Source organism: Bactrocera dorsalis, chromosome 3, assembly GCF_023373825.1.
Source record: "Bactrocera dorsalis isolate Fly_Bdor chromosome 3, ASM2337382v1, whole genome shotgun sequence".
Classification (NCBI taxonomy): Eukaryota; Metazoa; Arthropoda; class Insecta; order Diptera; family Tephritidae; genus Bactrocera; species Bactrocera dorsalis.
In genome coordinates, this window is record NC_064305.1 from 17,717,835 (window position 1) to 17,739,869 (window position 22,035).

Genomic DNA, 22,035 nt, shown 5'->3' on the forward strand with positions numbered 1-22,035 from the left:
GTATGTATATGTATTTAGACATAGTACCCCAACTACAAAATATATGACGTTGAACTGAAAACATCTTGTTGGACGGGTTTCCAACGGCGATTAAATATTATTATTGTTGGTGTTGTTGTTATTTTTTATACCTAGTATGCATTACGATAATCAAAAAACATTATAACAACTCCGTTATGGCAAGCTTTTGTTTTGACATGATATCTTTACGAAATTTAATATGGATTATTGCTGAAAGCCAGGCTTCAATCGCCGAACATGTATGTATGTATGTTACTCGAATCGAATTATATCATAACTCTCATACAAACTGATCGATCAAAAACAAGTCTTTATATGGAAAACTTTCATTTGACTTCTTTGATCTTCACAAAATTTATCACAGATTATTACCCAAAGCACCCCTAAGTTGCTGAGATAGGATAGCTGGCATTCAAATTGAGCGACCAATATCAGAATATCGGGTTTTTTCATAAGAAAGTAGAACTAGGAACAACAAACAACGCCCGCTCTTTTGACATGTCTCTTTAGTAAAATTTGCCATTTCATCATGGAAAGATAGACGATCCTACAACGGGTCAAAATTATTAAAATTTTCTACCGAAATTCGGCGTCAGCGGATTAAATTTTAAGAGCGCTACGCCTAATTTATGGTCGTTAGAATCGTCCTGAGCAACAACTTGAAAATGATCCGGATTTTCATCGAAAAATCATCTTCAGTGATGAGACTCATTTCTGCCTAAATGGCTTCGTCAGTAAGCAAAATATTCGTCATTGATACGCAGCAATCCACACCTACTCTATGAGTCACTATTGCAACCCGAAAAAATTACGGTTTTTATGTGCCGGTGGCATCATTGGGCTGTACTTCTTCCGTCATGATCAACTGTGAATGGGAATCGCTACCGTTCAACGGTTACCGAATATTTTTGGAATTGGGAAAATATGGACTTGGACAATATGTGGTTCTAACAGGACGGTGTCACAAGCCACACAGCGAATGTCACAATTGATTTATTAAAAACCAAGTTTGGCCCAGTCAATTGACCGCTTCGGTCGTGCGATTTGACGCCGTTAGACTTTTTCATATGGGGCTACGTTAAGTCTATGGTCTATGGTCTATGCCAACAAACCAGTTACGATTAATGAACTTCTTACGAATATCGAACGTGAAAATGCAGCCGATGAAATGGGCCGATTTATGCTTGAAACCGGCTAACTTTGGGTTCAGTGTCTGGACTACTGCAAGCGTGCCCGTGATGGCCCTGCAAAAGATATCGAGTTCCATACATAATGGCATCGAATGTACTTTCACAAGAATAAAGATTGATTTAACATTGCTATCCCAAACCGTTGCGCTCTTTGTGATGTTTACAGTGACCTAAAATATTCATCTCGGTCAAAAAATGGAATGAAATCGCAAGCAGCAGCAAAATAACGATGTTTATCGATGGTAAACAAATGAATCTCTTACAGGTTGTCTCTGACCACATTATAAACAATGCATGTGTTGATAAACCTCGGCTAGTAGTGCTGTGAGTGCACCTCGATTTCATGCCTATTTAAACAAGTTTACATAAATATGGCAACAGTATATAGTATACATATGTATATAATATATGTAAACAAACAAATGCGATGGTTTTCTATGTCAAGGTTTTACACTTTAGTTACACAAGTACATACATACATACATATGTATTCTTATCTATGCACTTGACTTAATTAATATCTCCAAGGGCCATACAGCATGGACCATATCTACAAGTGACGAGTCGACTCTATATTTAGTATATTTACATATGTGCATACATACATATATTACATAATTTTAATATTTTATTATTTTCTATATATTTTTTGGAATGGAAACATTTTGAATGAAAGAGCATCTTAGAAGTAGTAGTAAATTGGAGAACCTTAGAACCACATGCGTACAGAGCAGCTGGTTGGTGGAAGGGATAGATTGATAAGACATATGGCTGCAGCATTCCATCTTACATGTACTGCAAAGTATTTGGCAAAGTAATGGTTTGCTGAAAGTCATAAATTGCCTGATACACTCTTTTTGCGGGTTCTCATCTAGAAAAAGGGGCTCCCGAAGCCAAACTCTTATAACTCAGAGCTCTACTGACAACAATTGCGTCGTCTGAAGCCGGCATGTGATAAGCTTTGGCCAATAAGAGTAAAATTCTATTCCATTAGGACAAAACCAGGCCACAGTCAACGATAGTGACTCACCAGAAGTTCAAAAAACTGGGTTGGAAAGTTCTTATGCAGTAACCTGAGGACCAGGGACTTGACACCTGTCCGCCTCAAGAGAAGCTAGTGAAAATCGACTGCCAAAATTTTTTGGCTATAAAGGTGTTGGTTTCTCTGAGTTTGTTTTTCAAACTGAGCCGTGTCCACGACAGTCGGGTCTAAGTAACCGGAACGAAGGCGGATTTTTATCCAATCTGTCAACTCGACACCATTCGAAGTTTATTAAGAAATGTTTTCTGTCGCTACAACAACAACAACTTTCTCTGAGAGTGGCGTTATTTAATTACCATTCAAAATAGAAATAATAATTGATCCCCCTGTTTTAACCCTGGAGGGGCTTTGCTAGTCGATTCGACTAGAAATCATCGTACTTGGCAATTAGCAGCAAAGTAACGATGCCCATTCAGGGTTTACTCAGTCACTCCCATTCAGCTTGTGATAGCATCGATAAATTGAAGAAATTATGCTATGATGCAGACCCCCACAGTCTTTATTTGACAGATTTGGCCTCATGCGACTATATTCCCTTTCCCAGACCCAAGTAATAGTCTGTTGAAAAATTCGTCTCAATTGATGAGATCAAGCCAATAAAAAGTTCAAAAGACTTCGAAACTCAACGCCTTCCTTATATGTTAGGCCGGCGACGTTTTAGGAATAATTGTCTATCGTTCCAGTTAAACCCATAAATTCGGTAGGTTAGTATGGTAAAATCTCCGACGAAATTGTTCAGATCGGATCACTATAGCACAAAGCGGCCATACAAACTGAACGAGTGGAATAAAGTGTTAATAATATTTTGTATTTTCGAAACTCCGGTTCAACCGAAGTTAATGTGTTTTTTCTTGTAATAAGTTAGGCTTACTCTAATGCTACATGTACATACATTGCTACTTGAGGAAGTCAAAAATTTTTTCATTCCGAGTTTTTTAATTTGCAATCTAATATCATTTTTCCATTGCTTAAGACCGTCATAACCTAAAAAATATGTTTTTAGTAGATAATAAAAAGGTTAATGTGCGCTTACAAAACCACATTTAAAATATAAAAGTTTTTAATTGCTTTAATACTATTTTTTAATCATATGATATACATATCTACAAACCAGTTATGTTTGAAAAGCCTAGTTTCAACAATTGCGGCGGCGGCGAACTGTGCGAAAGCTGCGCTTTAATAACGGCTACATGTTGCCAAAGAATAAACGCGTTGGATAAAGAGAACCGAAAACACCAGAGTCTAGTAGAGCAGCGCACAGATATAAAGCGGCGAAGATGATGTCAAAAAGCGAAAATAACAGCACAGCAGATTCGAATGTTTTGATCACGTCTACCTTTCGAGCGTTCTACAACCACCGACAAGATACATTCAAGCAGTTGTACATATACATACATATATTTATATGTGTGTTTATATGCGCAACTGTGTCTGTTTATCAAATTAATAAATGGCAAGAGCGGTAAAGCAACAAAATTCAAGAGAGCGATTGAGCAAACGTGAGAGCGACAAAAAGGTAATACACAAAACAAAACAGCGAAGGGAACAGGAAACAATAAGGCGCGAAACACGCACACACATAAACATGTTCCATGCTGCCATTCAAGTCAAACACATGCACAAACATGTTCTTGCTGCTATTGAAGTCAGCAAGCGGCTGTGTGTGAAGGCAAAGCTTGATGACAAAAGTCAAAAAGCTGCCAACTTGTTTTCGCCGCTTCTCACACACAGACCTACTTAAAATACACATTGAAAATCAGCGGCAGCCACTTAGTTGATTCTTCGTTGTGTTGCTTGATGCGCTGCTCTTCAGGCAGCGACGACTTCGACTTGTATGTCGTGTTAGCATTGTTTGGGATTGTTTTTGGATTTTGTTTTTGTTTTTCTTTCTGTTTGATATTCATTTATTGTTCAGCGGAGTGTTTGGCGACTAGTTCTTTACGCGCTTATTGTATACCACATAAGTATACCACTGCTCATAACTATGTACATACTTAAATGTTTTTATATCTATTGTGTGTACGTATGTAAGTATAATTAATATATTGTTATTGTATTGTTGTTGAAAACTTTAATTTATTGCCGTTGCTATTAGAAACTATGTACATGTTTAGGCAACAACAATGTTGATAGCCAAACAGCGCGCCAAACAACAAGCTCTTCGCTCTAAAAGCAAATTACACATACATACATACATATTTACAGTAATCGCACACGAATTTGATCCAGCAATTATTTAAGTATATTTATTTATTTATTTATTTATGTGAGTGTGACCTGTAAATAAATTTGCAGACAGACTAGGAAACTAAGGGAACTAGCTACTTAGACCTTCGTCACATATTATATATTTATTATATCGTCACCTAAATTGCAAAAAAACGTAACATCACTTTTCATAGGTTTACTGGTGAAGGAGAAACGTTATAATTGAAACCACTCATATTGAAACAAAACTTGAGTTTTGGTTATAAAATGGTTATATAGTGGTTATATTTTGATTATTTTATCTGACAACGATTTTCGATATATTGGTTATAAAGTGGTTATATATTGGTTATCATACACTCATATTGAAAAAACCTGAGTTTTCGTTATAAAATGGTTATATAGTGGTTATATTTTGATTATTTTATCTGACAACGATTTTCGATATATTGGTTATAAAATGGTTATATAGTGGTTATATATTGGTTATTAAATCTGGCAGCAATTTTCGATTTTTTTATGAAAACTTATTTATTTTTTTCTTAATATATATCTTTGAGATACATTTTCACTGAAATTTAAATTTTTTTTTGTAAAAATGTCTGCCAAAAATCCAAATTTCACTATTTTTTTCTTTCGTCCAACGTCTACATAAGTTAAGGTTTTAACTAAAACACGTATTTTTTCAATTTAGATGATCCTGTAAGGAGTTATTCGGCCAACGCGAGCGCATCTTTTTTCCAAAGAGTCACCGAAAATGGCATCGGAATGGACGAGTTTAAATTTTTTTTTTCAAAAATTTCAGAATTTCTTTGTTAATAGAGTATACTTGTAACTATAAAAAAATTCTAATAAAAATTTTGATTTTTATATGAGAAAAATTGTTGAAAAAAGGCTGTTTTTTACACGAGGAAACCCATGTAACCCTCAATTACGCATTTGTCCGATAACTGAAGGCCCCAAAACTTGCCGTTTTTCTGGAATTTAATTCTGAAAAATTCTTTTCTTTTTTTGCCTTCTAACTGTATATAACTACTTAAGACCTTTTCCTCTGAAAAAAATATACAAATATTGTTTTTGTGATATCAAACTGTTTACAACGTGTGAGTAACTACTGTAACAAATAAAAGCGTATTTATGGTTTAAAACCAGAAAAGCCCTCTCGCACAAACGTCTGATACAAATTTATGCCAACGCCGCTACTCACATACATACATCTGTACATACATACTCATAAACAGCAAAAGTTTGTAGTCAAATCTAGCGACTTGCATGTGTATGTGTAAAATGTAGCTTTAATTGTATTCACATACATACATACATATCTACATATTATACACGTATATACAAACATACATCCGATCACATTAGCTGCATTTGTGTGCGTAACTATGAAGTCATAGTGAGTTGTTGCCGTTCTTATAGTCACGCTTTCGTCGCTGTTTTTTTATGCTATGTGTATGTGCCTTTTAGTAGCCACCTACTAACCGACTAGCGGCGATGGTGGAGCTGGCGGGGTGGCGAACTCATGTGTTAGCGTGCCAGCGTAGGCGTAAGCGTTGCGCTCCAGCTAGTGACCACAACCCAAAAATTTCTGTGTTGCTTACAGAAATACTGCCTCTATAGCAAAGTTGGGCGCTGGGCATTTTTGCTTTGCCGATCGTAAAATATAAATATAAAATGTGTGTGCTTTTTTGCAAAGCTGAAATACATATTGAAATGTGATGTGAAGCTAACTCAAGTAGCAAACGCACTTTATATAAGAAAGCACAAATATTAAAGCCTAAAGTTCAATCACTCTGGATCATAAGTATTAATACAATAATTTAAAAATAAGAAAAGGCCTTAGCTACGACTGCAACGAAGCTAAAATACCCTTCATAGATGCGTTTCTTACAGCGTAGTTTAAATTTCATCGCTCGGTTTGTATGGCAGCTATATGCTATAGTGTTTCGATTTGAACAATTTGTTCGGCGATTGTAGGGATACTTGAGCAAGAAGCTGTGACGAATTTGATAAAGATATCTTGCCAAATAAAAAAGTTTTCCATACCAGCACTTGATTTGGACCGGTCACTTTGTATGGCAGCTATATGCTATAGTAAGCTGATCTCAACAATTTCTTCGGGGATTATAGTGTTGTCTCAGAAAATAATCTGTGCCAAATCTCGTGAAGTTATCTTGTCAAATAAAAAAGTTTTCCATATAAGGACTTGAGATTGAGCGGGCAGTTTGTATGGCAGCTATATTATATAGTAGTTTGAGATCAACACATTTTTCGGAGATTGAACGTCACGTCAGTCAGTTTGTATGGCAGCTATATGCTATAGTGTTGCGATCTGAACAATTTCTTCTGGGATTAAAGTGTTGTCTCGGACAATAATCCGTGCCAAATCTCGTGAAGTTATCTTGTCAAATAAAAAAGTTTTCTATAACAGAACTTGATTTGAACTGGTCAGTTTGTATGGCAGCTATACCTTATAGTGATCCGATATCAGCGGTTCCGATAAATGAGCAGCTTCTTGCGGAGCAATGGATGTGTGCAGAATTTCAGATTGATATCTCAAAACTTCAGGTACTAAATTGCTATATGGTAATATAAAGGTGCATAGTTTTTTCTTTCTCTGTGTTACAAACTTTATGACAAACTTAATACATATGTATAACCTGCTCAGGGTATAATAAGCCAAAGTTCAGTTACGCAAAACAAAATAGTTGTAAACACTAAGTAAGTTACTAACGGTACACACTTTTAGTTACTATGGTACTTTCAATTTTCCTTTAAGCCAAAGCTGCCAGCATATTTTTCATTGCATTACATATTTGTGTATGTACATATACATACATATACATATATAATTATTTGTATGCATGTGTGCAATTTTTTTTATGCATTTATGCGTGCAATCGTTTGAACTTACCTATTTTTCTGTTGCTTGTGTCCTTTCGGCGTAGTAAACCAACACTAACGCACACACGCTACTTACAAATTGCGGCGACAATAATAACAAAACGGAATTTGATTCAAATTGTCTTTGGGGTAGCAGGATAAAGAGTTAGCGCTGTCTCTTATTCGTATTTTCTTTACACCAGTCGTCGTCGTATACTGTTGCTCGTTGCAATGAAAATATGCAATAATACAATAGATTTTATTTGGACGCTATACTTTTTTTCGCTTCGTTGGAATATATTAACTTTCGGTGCCCGCTTTCGGGCGACTAAACTGGCAACACGTTTGAATAAAATTAATTCGATTTAATATTGAAATATATATTCATACATATATTGATTTCTCACAACAAATTTTGTTCTAATTTTTTTGCATGCAAAAATTTAGTAAAATCTGTGTTCCTTAAACGTTAGCAACGCGCACTTACTTCGTTTTTTTTCTACTTCCTCCGGCACGCTTTTTTCACTAACAAAATCAGTTTCGTTTTTTCCTTCAATTCCTAAAAGTGGTAATTACATACATACACACACAAGCATATGCACACAATTATTTCAATTTTTTTGTTAACAATTTAAACAAATATAAATGAATTTTTGTTATTTTCGCGGCAGCAACGCAAAACAAGTTAATATCAACACATACACATGCACATATTCACATATCTAATGTATATATATATGTATATATATATATGTATGCATATGTATGTATTGGTCGTGTACTAAAGAAAATTCATTCAGTTTTATTTATTTCTTTTTTTTGTAATTATTTTTGCGTAGCACCAAAGTATCTTACGGATAAGAATCTTCGAAACACAAATCAACGGCACGAACAAGAGACTCGAACTGATTTGTATTGACTCATGTTGACTTTGTGTTGGCTGCGATGCCATGGCAAATACACAAATATTTAGGTGGTTAAGGTGGTGGCGCAAATAGGCGCTCTTTCCGCTCAAAATTCTCTTGAAACGCCAGCCAGTTTGCCACACTGATGAAAATTTTCCATATTTTGTAACACAAGTAATTATTTACCAGAAAAGAAAGTAGTTAAAATTTGAAACGCCTCAACGGGAAATGTCAAACTTTTAAAAATATAGGTGAGGAAAAAAAATCATATAATAATCAATATAAGACATTCGACATGAAAAAATATCTAAAATATTCGCTTAAAAACAGCTTTAATTTTAGAGCATTCGTTAAACGATGTATGAAATAGTTTCAGAGTTACAGCCTTCCAAAGTGTAGCCGCTCAGTTCAATCAGTCGCTCAGTCTATTAGTTTCCTTATCTTTAAGGTGTTGCAAGGATTTCACGGTTTCAAAGAAAAAGTTTTGATTGCCTCATTTAACGCTATAAGATCTCTAGAAATTGTCCTAAATTCAGAAGCTGATTCGAGTAATAGTTTTAAGATACAGCCTTGAAAAGTTGCGTGCTCGAGTTCAGCTTTAGATCCTATAAGAACTTCTGCTGTAAATGCGGTGGCACCTTTCTCCGTAAGACTGCCGGAAATGACATTGTGATGTTCAATTTTGAAACTCTTTCTTTGAAAATTTTACAAAATCTTTCTAAAACATGTATCTTTGGAATACCGAAATGTTGGCATAAAATATTTCAGCTTTTATTTAAAAAAAAATTAAAATATGTAGGCCGTTTTTGACTCGAGAAAACCCGGGATATGGGCTAAACGCATTTTTTCGAAACAAAATGATTTCTGATTTGCTGCAGTCATTACTCGGAGACAAATGTTCCGATCACTGTCAATTTAACGCCGTCTAAAATCGAGTGAAACTTGAAAAATATTTAATTTTTTCTTGCAAAACTCAAAATTCGCTTTTTTTTGTGGGTCACTCAAGCAACAACTTCTCAAAACCAAAAATTAGCCAATAACATTATGAACCTTTTGGATGGGAATTCTCTTTTGCCATACATTTTACGTAATTAACAGTACATTAAATGCAACGCTGTTGCTCACAATTGCACAACACTGTGTGAATTTTTGAAAACACCCAATTAGACTCTCTTTGGGTGTGATTTTACTTCGCTTTGTGTAGCACACCTCAGATACACAGAGCGCCAGTCGACGGCGTTAATAATTATACAAAAATATTCAATAGTACACTTTTTGATAGTTAACAATGGGTTGCGTCCAAAACCACCACTTTAGTTCCAATTTAGTCGGCTTAGTCTAATTGGAATTTCAACTTTTCTCTTCGATTTTCTTGCGACTATTGAAAAATCCACTCAAACTGACTCTCACTACACACATACATGGCCAACTCATATCGTTTCTACTTGTTTGTGGCGGGTTGCCAGATCGTACGAATGTTTTGTTTCCATAACCGTAATTAAAAGAGGGGTTTGAAGCCTCCTTTTAACTCGTTTCGCCGACTGTTTTGAATGCCTAAACTTGTTGATAAAGCTTTTTGTGATACCTAACTGGAAACGTGAGGCCGTTATTAAACTGATCGTTGCACAATTTTAATTTTAACATCATTGGGTTATAAGTCTGCGACAACCGGAAGCGTAATATCTACTACGGCTACCGGAAGTGGTCTGATCGTAGATTTATTTTCCGATGTTCCGGTAACAAACCCAGTATAGTTACATTGGTTATGTTTCCGGAACTATTTCTTTATCTATACTTATTTTCACAGAACAATTAGAAATATGCGAAAAAGAAAAATTCAGGCTAGACGTTCAAACTTCCGGTAATGGTCGGATATAGCCCGTGTCATATTTGTGGCCAGCTTAAAATTTCAACAAAAAATTAAATTTATATAATTGTCCCCAACGGAAATGTTCGGTCAGATAAACGGTAGGATATCGTACACACTAATAGAAGAGTTCTTCGTCAACCACCATCACCCATGGTTTGGCTCCAACTACGCCGTTCACTGAGAAGAAGTCGGTTAAAATGTTGATTGCTCCATTACGAATGGCAGACAGAACTTGTCTAAAGTTTGTTGCGTCCGATGTCTAGTCGTCGTACTATTCGATGCCATCGATGTAATCAAGGATAGACCTTTTAATGTCCTAACGTGGTGGTTCAAGCTGATAACTGCATAAACCATCCCAGCAGAAACTCCTCGGGTAATTTCCACAACAGCCGATTCTAGGCACCGGAATTGACCCACATTTTATCCGGCCAAGAGCTGTTTCGGAGATCTAACTCCGTTTAGATCGATGCGATTCAATGGAAGATATCAAGAGGCATCTGTAATAGTGCGGAGTGCAGTTTTTGACACGTCCAAAGCTTTATAATCTGCATTTCACTACATCCAGACAACCATATCGGTGCTGCGTAGTTTACGACCTTCTAGCCGATTGCCTTGAATGTTGTCAACAGCAATTATTTTTCCTTCTCCCGTGTGGTGCTGACTAGCGACTTGAGAATTTGTTGGGTTGTTGACAGTCGGAATTTTAACGCCATCTACTGAAATATTAAGATCATGTATGTACTCCTTCGTCCAATTAGTAAATAAGGTATCTGCAGATTTAGTGGGGAGAGCGTCAAGCTCTTTACTTTACACACAAAATATAGAAGTTAAACAGTAACGGGGCGGGGACCATCCTGCTTAACTTAGAGTTTTGTCCTCGAAACAGTTCGGATGATTATCGACTACTCAGGTACTTCATGCTACACCTCTTCAGCCCTGGAGGAGCGTAAATTGTTCGATATCCTCTATTAGCTGTATGATTGACAGTGTCCACGGCTTTTATCAAGTCCAATGTTACGCGGATCGTCCTCTCAGAGGCATTTAGGCTACGAACTATCTAGGTGTTTATAACGCTTGTTGCTGTGATAATGGTGTACACTTTATGGAAGCCATGTTGATGGTCTGCTAGACTCAGTGAGTGAACGTCGTGAGGAACAAGACCTCGAGTGTCTTCACTACTGGGAAAAGGAGAATTATCGGATGATAAGACTCCTTGTTTGGCGCGTTTCCAGATTTAATTAGAGAAAGAGACCACTCTTCGACTTTCCACTCATTCGGTATTTGAAGAATGGTCAGGGACGCGTTGTTGTTGTTGAAGACCTTGGTAAGACAACTTATTGCTGGATGTTTTAGCTTCAACTTATTCATTCCGTCTGGGTCAATGAATTTAGATGCTTTAGCCTCGTTGATAGCATTCGGAACCTCCACATCGGCGAAAATATGTGGCGCACAGTCTCTTGGCATTTTGCGCAGCCGCCGGGTAACACATCTTTTGGGCCCTGTCGATTGAAGAGTGCAGTGTGAACTGCCAACAAAAAAAGAGGCTCGTGGAGGCAAGGCTATTGATTTGAATTTCTATTGTTTCTTGGGCCTTCCGTTGGATGACGTCGACGACAATATAGCTAGTGCTTACCCGTTACAACAACAACGACAGCATCATTTGAATTTCAACCCATTCGTCGCACCGCTTCGGACAGAACAAGTCCTTGACAGTAGACCAGCGCCTACTCACACCGATGGAGAGGTTACGGGACTTCCGGCGTTCTAACCATTTTCACCGTTTGTGTTGATCTATCATTTCTCCAAGTTGAGATCTCTTATGCGGGGTTCACACTGATTGATGTGGCATAAGGTGTCGTACTCGTTTGCTAGAACAGCAACTTCAGTTGGGAAATTGAAATCCAAAACTTCAGGGTATTCGGTGCCACGATGCAACATAAACGCAGAAACAGTAAACAAAAAATAAACCTATAAATATTAGAAAGGAAAATACATGATATTTTTCTCATGCAATTTTTTTGTTGTTTTTTATTTTTTATTTTACAACTAATTTAATATTTTTTCACAATTTTCGTTTTTTAATTATTTTTTTTATCGCTTTTATATTTTTTATAGAAATACATAGTCATTTTATAAACAAAATAAAATGAGAAAAAACATTTCCGTATTTATGTCGAAAAAAATTTTTCCGTTACAATTGCAGTCACGTTATAACATGCATAATTAAAATGCAAAATATAGATAAACCAAGTGCGAGTACTCGTATGTTTCATCGAGTCAGAGATTGAACATACAAAACGGTAATAAATGGATAAAATTGCTTAATGTAATGTAAAAAAAATTAAGTCATATTTACGAAGGATGTCACGATTAAAAACGATCATAAAATATTAGTTGCCTAATCAGAACGGAAGCATGGAAGCCAATAACAAACAAAGACTGGACAAAATCAGATCTAACAAAGGACAATCATTTAGTTTTGTTGATTTGTTTTTTTTTTATCGGTTTTCTCGTTTGAAAATACTAAAAAGCGCTGAAATTACAGTTAGTATTGCGCCAACCATGCGTCAGACGACTGGAAATTTCGAGTTATAGTAAGTGCAGTTTCGTTTTCATTGTCCTTTTTCAAGAGAATTTAATATAATAAATTAAAATAAAACAAAAAAAAACTTTTAACAATTTAGTCGTTTATGAATAGAAAATTTCAATTTCAAAATTCGAAAAATCTACAAACATATTTCTAGCTATAAAAAAATATATTTTGAATTTGATGTGAAGTGTAATGATTTCGACAATCTACTGTTACCTAATGCACTTGTAGGGAATTTACTTCCTAGAAGTGTTAAGTGTTTGAGGTTATGTCTAAAACAATAACAACTAAAATATTATGAGAATCAATGCATGCATACAAATAATCGCCAAAAAAAACACTAAACATATGCATTTAATATCACATCAAAGATCGCATTTGAATAACTTTGCAAAAAAGCATAGGTGATTCTCCACTATATACTCTATTATCTGTAGGCTTCAAATCAACTCGTTCATACCATTTTTGTTTTCTTTAATTCTAAATTAGTATTACATTTTGTTATAGTTTTATTAACGTTTTTGTTTTTGCTTTTGTTTTTTCATTAACATCACATGCGAAAACTGTAATTTCAGCCTAAAAGTAAAGCACACCCCGAAAATATATATATTCGATCAAGCCCAGAAACTCACAGCATTAACTTTAGAGATAATATGCCTGGAAATTTGCTAGACACTTAATAATACATTGGCAGGGCACTATGCTCATATATGTATGTATGTATGTATATGTATAACTGTGTACAAATTTTTTTGTTTTTACTCGGTAAGAATGTGAAGAAACTTGTATATGGCGGAATTGTTTTGTTGCGGTTTTGGAAAATATTCAAGTTGTTTCCGCCAACTACACATTACTAAACTACTGCACTGTATTGCTGTTACCTATGTACTAGCGTTATTTTGCTTGCAAAACTCTTTGTAAGCCTTTTCGGTCTCTTCATCCATTTCGGGATCAAGATCGATATCGAGATCGCCACCCTCGCCGTCTTCATCAGTTGAACCACTACCCGGCACAGCCGCTGCTCCATCAGACAGGAAGTCGGTCTCTTCCGCCGTCAATTCACGTCCATCTGGCCCATAGAATATAGGTTCGTCGCTCATGCGCAATGGTTCTGGTGCTTTTGACGCCGCTGCTGCTGCAGCTTCCACCTCAGCGGTTGGTGAATTCAGTTTACGTCCCCAATTATTCTTTTGCAATGCTATTACATTAGCTGCTAGCGGATATTTACCCTGTGATCGCTGATTGACAGCTTGTAAAATCTCGATGATTTCACGCATTTCATTTGGACAGTCTGCAGTCAAATCATAGCCGGCCAATTTCAGTGTTAAACAAATGCAACGTATATTGTCGGAAGACTCCTTCGACAGTAGTTGTTTAAGTGAGTATACTATATTTTCGGCAATTAGGTGTATGCGTGTGTCGTCACCGCGCAACTGCATATATAATTCAGCGAGGAAGAGAGCCGTTTCACGCACTTTTTGTTGCTGATTTGTCTTCATATATTGCATAACCTCTTGCTGGTGATAGTCCAGCTTGCATTTGAGCAAGGTGTGAAATAGTGAGTCTTTCTTTAAGTTGAGCATGTGCAAAAGATTGTAGAGCTTAGCGCCCATATAACGGAAGTTGGGATTCTGTATGGATTCATTGAAGATATCTTCCATTGCATTCGACAGTACATATTGGTTGTTCTCCATACCCTCAAAGATGGTAAGAAACCTTGTTGCAGTTGTGTCAAATTGTCCGGGATTTTGATTTAGACATTGAATCACGGTTCTCAAGTAGTCAAGCGCAATTGTTTCCACATCTGAGCTGCTGGTACCATTGCCAGCATTTGAATTTGTAGCGCCTGAATGATTGTGACGTTGGTAGCGTCCTTGTCCACCGTGATGTTGATTATGATGCTTATTATGCCTAGGATGTTGATGTGACTGATTTTGGCTATAATAATTATTGGCAGTATTCTTGTTCCCACTACTACCGGAGGCGTTGCCTATCTTTAAGCGTTCCTGTACGGACGCCGTCAATGAGGTGATTTGGTGACCGTATTGCTGTTGATTATGATTGTGATGATTATTTTGTTGATAACCATTGGAGTAACGTTGTGGACGCGTCGATTGTTGATGGTATTGTTGATAGGTTTGCTGATTGTACTGTTGCTGATGTCGTTCTAATCGTTCCTGAGCGCCAGCTGCAGAATTACTACCGCTACCACCGAAACGTGGCACAAATTCTTTAGCATATGGTGATAGCTTGGATGGCGATACCGTGCGTGCATACGCATTCGCGTTATTTGCATTTAATGACGAAGCGCCGTGTGTAGGCGTATTTGTTGCGGACTTAGGCTTCCGTAAGGGTGTATAATCCTCATCTTCAGTAAATGGGGCACGACCCGGTGTTATATCCATAATGTCTTGTTCCGTTGAAGCTTTTGTTATTAGTTGTATCGGTTTTACTTATGTTTTGCGTTTCGTTTTGGCAGAAGTATATAACTTAGGGTATGGGATTCGATTCGTTGTAAAAATTCTAAAAGAGCATATAAAAAGAGTACATATTAATGAATTTTCTTTAATTAACATGATAAAATAAACATTTTTGAAACAATGCAACTAGGAAATGAATGCGATATTTTTGTTTAATATTCATATTTAGCACATCAACTATCAGCACTACTCTACCGGAGGTATATGTCATACCAATGCAAGTTTAGAGGATTCAAGAGAATATAGTGGAACACTTATTTCCACAGTTGTGCAGTAATATAATGTAATAATTACAACAGTTTTAATATAAAACTGCCTACAACATCCTTACTCGCGAAATATTAGATGATGTCTTATTTACACCGAATTTAGTGGCCGCAACTGAATGCGAAATTATAGCATCTATTTTTGATTCGGAGTTTATAACTTAAAAAACAAAATGGTATAGTAGGATACCTACCCCAACACGCCGACGGGAAAAGTTCAACAAATTTAAAAGTGGGATGTTTCCAACGGCAAAGCATAATTTACTTGCGTATAGGCATACATATAAAAAATTGCTTTTACTTGTAAAAATTTCCACCAAAAGAAGCGAAAAAATAGTTTATACATAGTACAATTTTTTTTTTATTTTATAAAATGCCATCTTATCGATAAGCATCACCATAAATGTATAGATTTTATTGCAGAGGTACAAAAGCTGTTCAACTGCTTTCAAAATCCATCAATAGAACGGAAAAGCGAAAATCGAAAAGGACCCTTTAAAATTCACATCCTTAAAAATTTTAGCGAAGAAAGTGGACTTTTAGCTTATCATGAATTATCCAGTATTGACTCCTTTTCTCTTGGACGCATTAAGCAATATAAAATAAGGAACACGTTTTGCAAACACAGGCTAAATTTTTTTACTACGGGTAGTCTTTCTGCACTTCAATATAATTTATAGTGTAGATGTATGTATGTAAGTATATGTTTTACTACATCTACTTAATTTAAATTTCTTCACAAATATAATATTTTGCCGCTAAACTAAAATTATTTACCGTACCTGAAAACTCCTATTCATATAACTTTCGAAAATGTTATTTAACTTCCTCCAATTCTGTATTTTATTGCAGTATTGTACTCATGGCTGTTCGTTAACTTTTCTCTCTGCTTTAAATGATGGTCAATAGACACGCTGGCGGTCAGACGGGTGAACTCGTTTTCTGTTTTCGACTTCGTTTTTCTTAACTTTTTAATCTATCATGTTGCTTTACATTTTTCACCTTTCTTTATGCCTTGTGGACAGCTTTCGTTGTCAAATTTAACACATCACACATGAGAAACTTAGAAATATCAAAAATTTTCATTAATCCCAACACAAAATCAATTCCATATATAAAACTAAATATATAGAAATTTTAGAACTAAATGTAAAATACTACCAAACCCTCCACAAGCTTTTCTTTTCGAGTTTTCTATACTTTCAATTTCCTTTTCACTGTTTTGTCTGAATCCACGTTTGTCGTTTTATAGCGTGTAAAAATTAAATAGAAATCTAAAATGAATTTTATCAGAACCTTAATAATTTTACTTACCGTATTTTTCACAATTTACCCTCGGAAATGTTTTAGTGTGCCTTTAAATTATGCAAAGAAATGTCAAATGTTTAATGTTGCAACGCACTATTCATTTAATTATCCACGATTGTTCGCAAGGAAAAACAGAAATCTGACAAAACTTTGCTTCTTCTTCTTTATTTGCTTTTAGAGCACAGTCGATTTCCTTCTCTATATTGAATTTATCTAAGTCACAGTTGGAAACAAAATAAATACATAAATTAGTAAATTAATTTTTTTATTTTATAAAACAAAAGTTAATGATTTGCAATATTCGATTACAACTTGGGGAAATAGAAGATTTTTATCTGCAATGGGAAATCGTACTCACAGCCACAGAAATAAGAGAATTTTACAATTCTGAATGTGGTGGTGAACTGCTTTGCCGACTTTTCATGTTAAAATCAGAGAACGTATCATAATTTACGTTCTCTGGTAAAATTCAACTTTGTTTTTGACACTTGAATCTGACGTTTAAAAGTTGCTCGTCATTCGTCAGGCATAGAAAATCTGAACGAAACTCTAGTGAAAATTATTTCAATTGGATAACTATTTGTACAGGTAGCTATATAAACAAAATTAAGCATATTTATTCTTCTTATATTAGTACAAATTCTCAGTTTTCAACGTAAAGAAAAAAAATGTTTGGTCGTCAGAGCGGTATCGGTGGTGGTAACACTAGCAGCAGCTCCAATTTGGTGGAGTTTCGGGCAGGTCGGATGAATATGATAGGAAAAATGGTGCATCCAGATGCTCGCAAAGGCCTAGTGTATTTAACACAGAGTGAAGATGGTCTTATGCACTTTTGCTGGAAAGATCGCACCACTGGCAAGGTAAATGGAAACAAATACTTAGGCGTACCTATTGCTAAACGTTTGCTTTTGTATGTAGGTGGAGGACGATTTAATTGTTTTTCCTGATGATTTTGAATTCAAACGTGTTGAACAATGCAAAACGGGACGAGTATATGTGTTGAAATTTAAGTCGTCCTCACGTAGAATGTTTTTCTGGATGCAAGAACCAAAAATCGAAAAAGATGATGAGCTATGTCGCCGGGTAAATGAATTGATGAACAACCCACCTTCACAACAACGGAATAATAGTGATAATGGCGATCTACAGTACATGTTGAACAACATGTCACAGCAGCAACTAATGCAACTCTTTGGCGGAGTTGGTCAAATGGGCGGATTAACGTCTTTATTGGGTTCAATGAAGTAATATAATTATAATATAACTGTTAGGGGCCAATAATACTTATGTTTATATATTTTAGTCGTTCTGAAAATAGTTCTCGTACACCTGCACGCAGCGGCAGCAGTAATACTGCAAGTAATTTGCAAACACCAGAATCAAACACGGCACCTAAAACACCTTCCGCACCCAAAGGAAAGGGTAGTAATAGAAGTTCCGCAGGAGCCACTACCACCAATGTCAATACGAACTTATCATGTAAGTTTTAACTCTGATTAAAATATAAGTTACTTTTATTTAAACACTCTATATTTTTTATACAGCTACCGCCAGCCGTACCCTGAGTGTTGATTTATCTACTGCTATACAAGGTTCGGAGGCCATTAATCAAATAATATCAGATCCAGAACGTGCAAAAACTTTATCAGTACACCTACCTGAAAGCGAAGATGCCGATGAAAATAAAAAACAACAAATTAAAGACACTATTGCTTCACCGCAATTCCAACAAGCGCTTTCATTGTTCTCAAATGCACTTCAATCGGCACAGCTCGGCCCTGTAGTCTCACAATTTGAATTAACACCGGAAGCTGTTGCAGCCGCATATGCCGGAAATTTGGAGGATTTCGTTAAGGCTTTAGAGAAGTCACTACCAGCTGGCGCTACCATGGATACTACCAAAGCCAAAGAGTCCGACAAAGACAAGGAGCCATTAAAGAAGAATGAGAGCGAAGAAAATAAAACCGATAAAAAATAATAGTTACACCTAAATATGTGTCCGGTCATATAATCATTAAAAATATAAATATATGATTTTACATTAAAAATATATACGCACTTATTTACATTTATACATTGATTCATTTTGGAAATTGTGCACGTTGCGGTTTGTAAAACTTACAGTTAAAACTTCTAACACTTTCGCATGAAATTTAATCACAAAAATTATTATTTTATATCACATTTCGAATACGAATAGAACTTTTTAACTTTTACATAAAAAGGTGTTTTTTATTCGAAAAATTTTATTTCAATTCTGCTTCAACAAAAATGTATGCAATAAATCTAATTATAATTAAAATTAATTTTCGATAACTAGAAAGCCATTCCAAGGTATTCCCTTGCAATGGGATACTCTGAATAATAATGTTTGAATTTGCAAGCATATTTGTTTCGCTCATCCAGCTGATTAAGCTCGTGATATGTTTTTGCTAAGTAAACAAAAATGTCCAAAACTTTAGCATGCGCTTCTAATTTTTTAAAACATTCAACAGCTCGCTCCAAAATGGAAATCCCTTTTTGTAAATTATCCCTTTTCCGTACCTCGCTTTCGCTGGCTGCCACCATACAGCACACGAATATAAAATCCATTTTTGCTCGATCGTAAATACCACCATTCTCATAAATTTTCTCCATACAATTTTTAGCCGCTTGAAAGGCCTTTTGTGGCATTTTCATTTTAAGCAGCGCCTGCGCTAAAACCATATCTATAACAGCTTGTTCGTATTCCATGTAGGAAGATGTAGCCAATACAGAAGCTTGAATGAGAAATTCCGCCGTTTCGGATGATACGGTGTCTTCACCAATGGTCGTGTATGCTTGTAGTACCAAAACACGAATCTGCGTCAGAACATCTAAGTTCGCACTCTGTAGCAATTTACAAATAATACGACGGGCTGTATTGAAATATCCCTTCGCAATATACACAGCGGCACGTTGTAGATTCCCCGCATTCTTATCCAGCAAATACAACTGATTACAAGCTTTAAGCGCTTCCTGCCAACGGCAACGATATATACATTGCTGAATGACAATAAGATATTCGCTGATCATCCAATTTTTAGCGTTTGGATGCCGTGGAAAACGACTGCGTGCATGACTTTGTACGACTGCGCTCATTTGATGTTCCCCCTGCACATTCAACCACAATGAGAGACTAGCGAGTACTTTACTAACACTCTCGGAATTACCAATATCACCAAACGCCCAGGTTTTTTTCAGTTGCAACAGTAATTGTGCATATAGCGAAGAGATTTCATGACGCCCATAAAGACACCAAAGTGCAGATCTTAAAGCTAAAGAGTCGGAAGCGTGTTCTAGTATTGAATTCTTATTATTGAGTTCATCGCTCTTCAATAGCAATTCAAAGAGATCGAGTGGTAAATAACCGCACTGTGCGCCAAATTTCACAACATATTGAATAGCCAATGACAATGATTGCACCAGGCCGGGGTCCTGTATATCCGGCAGGCTCTTTTCAAAGGGGTCTATTTTGTTGCTATTCAGTAGACAATACCAAGAATTCGCTAAATCCAGGCAACGCTTATCGCCACATTCTTGTGCCAGCATTATGCATTCCTTAAGTGCGTTCAATGCCTCGCGACGATGGTCAAAACACGCATGTAGCACAGCCAAGTTCACACTGAAATACTGGAAACCCTACAAAAAAAAAATAAAAAATTACAATTTTGTTACACTCATTATTCACACCATACCTTTTGTTCATATTGTGTGGCTGTCTGCATAGGACTGCGATCAAAAGCGCGATGGAGTGCATCCATGGCTCCATAGAAATCTCGCAGTCTTAATTGATTCATGTAGCCCAGAAAGTAGGCTTGCGAGTTTAGCGGATTATCCTGAATTATTTCATTTATTTTCGTTTGTAATTCTATTGGAGGCAAAGCGCGCAGTTCGTTATTTTCTAACAATTTGCATTGTTGTGCAACGAAGAGATCGGCTTGTTTTGGTGACCATTTACTATGAGGATTTCGATCTTGATGTACCGTTTCAGTATCTAAAGCCGATTCTTCTAATGTGTTACCAGGATCATCAGATCCACCTCCAGCAGCACGCGGAAACAAATTATCCTGTGCGCTAGTTAGAGCGCCACCAACTCTACGTGGACCAATTGCTAGTGTGCGTACTCCTGTAAAAAAATATATAATATTATTTACAAAAAACGACATGGATAATAATAGCACCAACCTTTTTCATAATATAAACAAATATTCTTATATAAAGCCATTATTTCTGGAAATGACATACGTTCCAGTATAACACAAACACGTCGAATATACAGTCCAACAATACTAAATTGACTGACACCTAATTCCTCAGATAAAAGGTTGTCCCAGTTTTGGCGCTCAGCAAAATCACAAAGTGTTTCAATACCAAGCGTAAAAATATTAGACATGGCTTTTTCAAAGCTTTCCAAGTGGAGTGCATTGATTTTATACCGTGGAGATGTGAGTAAGTGATACAAATCGTTGTATGTCATATCGGGATATTGTATCAATTTTAATAGTAGCATGCAAAAATTTCTTCGTGCCTGTAAAGGATAAGCGACACCTGCGTCGGTGGCGGCATTCTTAACTTTTAAGTACTGCTGCACAAGTATTAGAACCGCAACTTTGTGTGGAGGTGGTGTTTCGATTCGTGTAGTATATGTGGGGTTACGTGGATCCAAGGCTTCCAGCTCCTCGTAGTGCATTTTGAAGCTTTTCACAAAAATGTCTAATGCAGTTGTTCTCCAATTAAAACCCGGTTTAAGTTATCAAAACAAACTTAATAAATTAACACTGCCACTGTTTTCATTAGTTTGATAAATTCTTTCGAAACATTTGAAATGGTAATGCAGTGCACTGGTTGATGTTTACGGTACGACTCCACTTAGAATTTTTTCGTACTCGTAGCATGTAATAGATTTAATATTTATTTAACGATGACTGCTTGTTACCAATATATGAGTATTATTTTAAATTTAAAAAAATTAATATAAAGTATATGTAAAAAGCTAATTAATGTCTCATTTTACTACAAAATCCACCAAGTCAAACAAACGAATAATAATTTTGAATGCTATATTTGAAAAAATTCAAACTAATTTTGCCAAAAAAACAAAAATTATATACTTTACAAAGTAGTTAAGCTTTCAAGAAGTTTGCAAATATTTAATTAATCCGAAAATAACACATGCCTTTTACTTAATATTTCTTATTTCCTCTTTGGATTGGTCATTTACCAGTTCCCTATTCATTTTCCAGTT

The 22,035-nt window shown here is 36.0% G+C and overlaps 4 protein-coding genes across 24 annotated transcripts in view; 1 reads left to right on the forward strand and 3 right to left on the reverse strand.

The window, feature by feature from the left end:
- 41 (protein 4.1 homolog) overlaps window positions 1-8,343 on the reverse strand; it is a 93,199-nt gene extending 84,856 nt beyond the window's left edge. For 4 of the 18 annotated variants that reach the window (XM_049452533.1, XM_049452534.1, XM_049452526.1 and 1 more), the window contains exon 1: window positions 7,382-8,082. The gene's annotated coding sequence lies outside the window, so the exon portion shown is untranslated. Of the gene's footprint in view, window positions 1-7,381; window positions 8,084-8,205 lie in introns of those variants that run through there. The other 14 variants (XM_049452539.1, XM_049452535.1, XM_049452531.1 and 11 more) reach the window with 13 other exon arrangements.
- Window positions 8,344-12,138: 3,795 nt separating this feature from the next.
- Window positions 12,139-16,931, reverse strand: LOC105224695 (polyadenylate-binding protein-interacting protein 1). 3 transcript variants are annotated; one of them, XM_049452544.1, is made up of 4 exons: window positions 16,776-16,922; window positions 16,623-16,687; window positions 16,244-16,523; window positions 12,139-15,238 (listed from the first exon to the last, which is right to left on the reverse strand). In XM_049452544.1, exon 4 carries the CDS (start codon window positions 15,118-15,120, stop codon window positions 13,597-13,599), a length of 1,524 nt encoding a protein of 507 aa, XP_049308501.1. In that variant the 5' UTR covers window positions 15,121-15,238; window positions 16,244-16,523; window positions 16,623-16,687; window positions 16,776-16,922; the 3' UTR covers window positions 12,139-13,596. The 3 variants fall into 3 exon arrangements, with proteins under 3 accessions (XP_049308501.1, XP_049308500.1, XP_011201154.1); XM_049452543.1 differs by lacking the exon at window positions 16,623-16,687 and having other exon boundaries at window positions 16,776-16,931; XM_011202852.4 differs by lacking the exons at window positions 16,244-16,523; window positions 16,623-16,687 and having other exon boundaries at window positions 16,776-16,930.
- A 268-nt stretch (window positions 16,932-17,199) lies between these two features.
- On the forward strand, window positions 17,200-18,841 carry LOC105224697 (proteasomal ubiquitin receptor ADRM1 homolog). 2 transcript variants are annotated; one of them, XM_011202853.4, is made up of 5 exons: window positions 17,200-17,357; window positions 17,417-17,629; window positions 17,688-18,013; window positions 18,073-18,248; window positions 18,314-18,841. In XM_011202853.4, exons 2-5 carry the CDS (start codon window positions 17,438-17,440, stop codon window positions 18,745-18,747), a joined length of 1,128 nt encoding a protein of 375 aa, XP_011201155.1. In that variant the 5' UTR covers window positions 17,200-17,357; window positions 17,417-17,437; the 3' UTR covers window positions 18,748-18,841. The 2 variants fall into 2 exon arrangements, with proteins under 2 accessions (XP_011201155.1, XP_011201156.1); XM_011202854.4 differs by having other exon boundaries at window positions 17,254-17,357; window positions 17,404-17,629.
- On the reverse strand, window positions 18,762-21,706 carry LOC105224700 (anaphase-promoting complex subunit 5). Its single transcript, XM_019989685.3, has 3 exons — window positions 20,976-21,706; window positions 20,486-20,916; window positions 18,762-20,429 (listed from the first exon to the last, which is right to left on the reverse strand). Exons 1-3 carry the CDS (start codon window positions 21,478-21,480, stop codon window positions 19,086-19,088), a joined length of 2,280 nt encoding a protein of 759 aa, XP_019845244.2. The 5' UTR covers window positions 21,481-21,706; the 3' UTR covers window positions 18,762-19,085.
- Between the last annotated feature and the right edge of the window lie 329 nt (window positions 21,707-22,035).